Source organism: Pistacia vera, unplaced genomic scaffold (genome assembly GCF_008641045.1).
Source record: "Pistacia vera cultivar Batoury unplaced genomic scaffold, PisVer_v2 Contig678, whole genome shotgun sequence".
Classification (NCBI taxonomy): Eukaryota; Viridiplantae; Streptophyta; class Magnoliopsida; order Sapindales; family Anacardiaceae; genus Pistacia; species Pistacia vera.
The window spans coordinates 811,794-815,085 of NW_022196532.1; the positions used below are offsets into that span (position 1 = coordinate 811,794).

General features: G+C 40.8%; 1 protein-coding gene across 1 annotated transcript; it reads right to left on the reverse strand.

The window, feature by feature from the left end:
* Positions 1 to 1,060: 1,060 nt before the first annotated feature.
* Positions 1,061 to 2,961, reverse strand: LOC116113376 (phospholipase A1-Igamma3, chloroplastic-like). The gene has a single exon (XM_031399533.1). The coding sequence runs from the start codon at positions 2,871 to 2,873 to the stop codon at positions 1,281 to 1,283; it is 1,593 nt and encodes a 530-aa protein (XP_031255393.1). The 5' UTR covers positions 2,874 to 2,961; the 3' UTR covers positions 1,061 to 1,280.
* Between the last annotated feature and the right edge of the window lie 331 nt (positions 2,962 to 3,292).

The following is a 3,292-nucleotide window of genomic DNA, read 5'->3' on the forward strand; positions in this document are numbered from 1 at the left end:
CCCACCACCCGTAGTGTCAGATTCCGACCACCATCGCCAGAATCTGGCCGAAAAATTGCGTTACGACACAAACCCGTCGGATATGTGTCGTAACGTGTCGATGTGGCATTTTCTGACCAGATCCATGGCTGATCTGGCCGAAAAAGGCCAGATCTACGGCTAGATCTGGCCATCGAGGCCGCAAAACTCCATCTGCAGCGTCGACGGCCAGATCTGGCCTTTTCCGACCAGATCAGCCACGGATCTGACCAGAAAAGACCAGATCGACGCGTTACGACATAGATCCGACGGGTCTGTGTTGTAACGCAATTTCCAGCCAGATTCCAGCGGTAGTGGCCGGAATCTAGCAGTGTAGGTGGTGGGAATGTTTTTGTCATTTAACAAACTTTTTATATATGTGGGTGTTTAGTTAAATTAGCAAACCTGGGGGTTTTTTAGAAATTTTTTAAATTTATAAAAAACTAAAATATCAAACTTTTTTAGTCTTTTAACTATTAACAAACAAAAATCACTAACAGTACAGGACGAAAGGTACCTGTTTGTTATTTTCAAAACCTTTTAGATATCACTTTGTCGTTACGAAAAATCTTGGGTATGCGTGAGTCAGTTGCCCTTCTAATTAAACTAGAAACTTTAGTACTAAACTTTATGAAACTATGACAAGTCCTATTTTAACTAGACTAAATAAACTGGACTTTAAATAAAAGTAAATAAGCTCAGTTTAATCTCCAACAGCCTCCCTCAAACTAAGCCTTTAGAAATCATTAACACAGTAAATAAGCTCAGTTTAATATCACGGTGGGCACTGGACAGTGTTCCCACAAGCAACTGTGGACATCATTATTACTGCCGATTAACAAATGTCCAGTTCTTAATTAATTTGATTAAATATTTGATACGATAAGATATTATCAGATAGGTTATGGTAACAAACTAACAATCGACATCTTTTTGCCTTTAATTATTAGCCAACAGTAGAATTACGAAAATATCAAAGAAAAGAAAGCAACACAAAACAAATCAAATCAACCGCAGACCACAGAAGAAATATAATATCTTTTATATGTACAACATTTTACCAGTGATCTCTACTCGTTCTATCAAATCAAAGAGTTTCTTATTCACAAAAATTAAAAAACTTAAACAAGTCTTAAGCTTCTACATTAATTAATACATTACACATAAATGATTTTTAAGAAAATATTTATATCATACAACAATTAATTAAGGTTTGATTTCTAATAGTTAATTAATTGGAAGTTACCATTGATGCTAAATTATCAAATTGCTCCCAATTGTGGCGAACCATTGGTGGTGGTGGCGCGTTTGAGTATTTTTTTAAGGTGGTGGGCCGTATCTTCCGGCCGGTGGGCCTCCAATCTCGGCCGCTCTGGTAGCACCCACTTGCCGTCGCTATTCCTCACCATCCCTTTGTTCTCGTCCTGTCGCCAATGCGGCGGAACACCGTACTCACTCTTCAAAAAATCACAGCACTTGTTAACCAGCGCGATATCCCTCTTCATCGCCAACACAAACCTCTTGTCCTTGCCATGGTAGCCGTCGACCAAGTGCAGCAGCGCCTCAAGATTGTGCGCACAGCCGAAGTCTTTCGTGTCCTTCAGAAACGGACTGTGCTTGTGGTCCAATGCGAGCTCCACCCCAACATGCGCATAGCTCCACGGAAAATTCGTTGCATCCTCTAAATACTTCTGAAACTGTAGCTTCTCGTTCGCCAGAATCCCCGGCACTGTGGGGACTTTATCATGAACATTGATAACTCTCAGCACCTTAACTCCAAGCTCATCGCATCGCTCTTTGAACTTGAGGTTCCCCACCCGAGGACCAGCGAAGGAGTAAACTGTTATTGGTATTTCTGTTTCATTTCTAGTTGAATCGACGTCGTTGGTGAGATTGAGGCCTAACTCTGCAACATCATAAGCGCTTATTATCGCCAACGCTGCGCCGAGACTGTGGCCGGTAAACGTGATGCTGATTTCTTCCCCGTCGTAGTATTCGAGAAGTCTTTTGATTTCAGCAAGGACCTGTTCGCGAGCGGAGAACGAACAATACGTACAAGAATCTTCTTTCTTGGTGTACAAATCGTAAAATCCGAGCTCGATCTTGATGGAGGGATCGTCAGTGAACTTCGCCGAACAGAGAATATCTTTGAGGTCGTAAATCCATTCAAGATAAGTAACCGTGCCTCTCCATGCAACGACAATATCTCTTCTTCCCAGCCGTTTGACCTCTTCTTCATCGGTGGCGACCGCGATGTAGCCCATCCAATTTGCATGCGTGCTCCAAACGCTGCTCAGCCTGGACTTTTGGAAGAAATTCGGAAGATTAATGTCAGAGGTTGCATAGAGATACCTGCTTATTTGGTAGCCATGATTCGCCATATGGAGCTTTTCGAAGAAATGGGCGCCATGGTATTTACATGTGCCACAATACTTGGAATGAGGATCAAAATCGAAAGAGTCGTAACAGGCTTGCGCGAATTCGCCATAGCGAATGATTTCTCTGCGGAGATGAGAATTCATGGGGTCTAAAAGCCCTTCCCAGTTGTCGGAACCTTGGATTTCCTTCCATATCTCGTTTAATGGCTTTTCTTCTTCTTCAAACTCTAGCTCTTCTTCTTCAAACTGTAGGTCTTCTTCTTCTATTGCTTTCTCAACTTTTGGAGTACTCAAATTCGAGACAGATGAACATGTGATGAGGGTTGTAGGGTTTTTTGGGGAAAGGGGTTTGTATTGAAAGGGGTAATGGCTCTTGGTTTTGTTTCTCTTGAATGATTTGGTCATCAAGAGATTCTCAGAGGATGGTAATAAGGAGTATTTGGTAGCGTTGGCGAAAGATAAAAGTTGAGGAGCCATTGATGGCTACTATTTCTTCTTCCTCTTCTTAATCAATTTTGGGATTAATCTTCTCTCCTTTGCTTGGTGTTATGAGAGAGAATAAAGAGGCGAGTGCACATCTAAGTGGAAATCGATTCAAATTAGAAAGCTCTAGAGTCTACAGAGAGTCGTATCAAGTGGTGGGGTCCATAGAGTTGTTCAATCATATAATTACACGTATAGTTACATATTTGTAAATCTTTTTATTTTATAAATAATCATCTATGATTATATATCCATGTGAGCTAACGAGACTCTCTTACATGATTTTACCTCAAACATTTAGGGGGTGTTTGGTTCAGGAATGTTAGATTATTGGGAATATTGGATTACTGAAAAGATAGATTACCTTAGAAGATTACTGGAAATCTTTAAAAAAATATGTTTGGTTAGTTGGT

Coding starts and splice junctions, on each gene's coding strand:
- LOC116113376 (XM_031399533.1), bottom strand. CDS start 2,873: ATGGCTCCTCAACTTTTATCTTTCGCCAACGCTACCAAATACTCCTTA.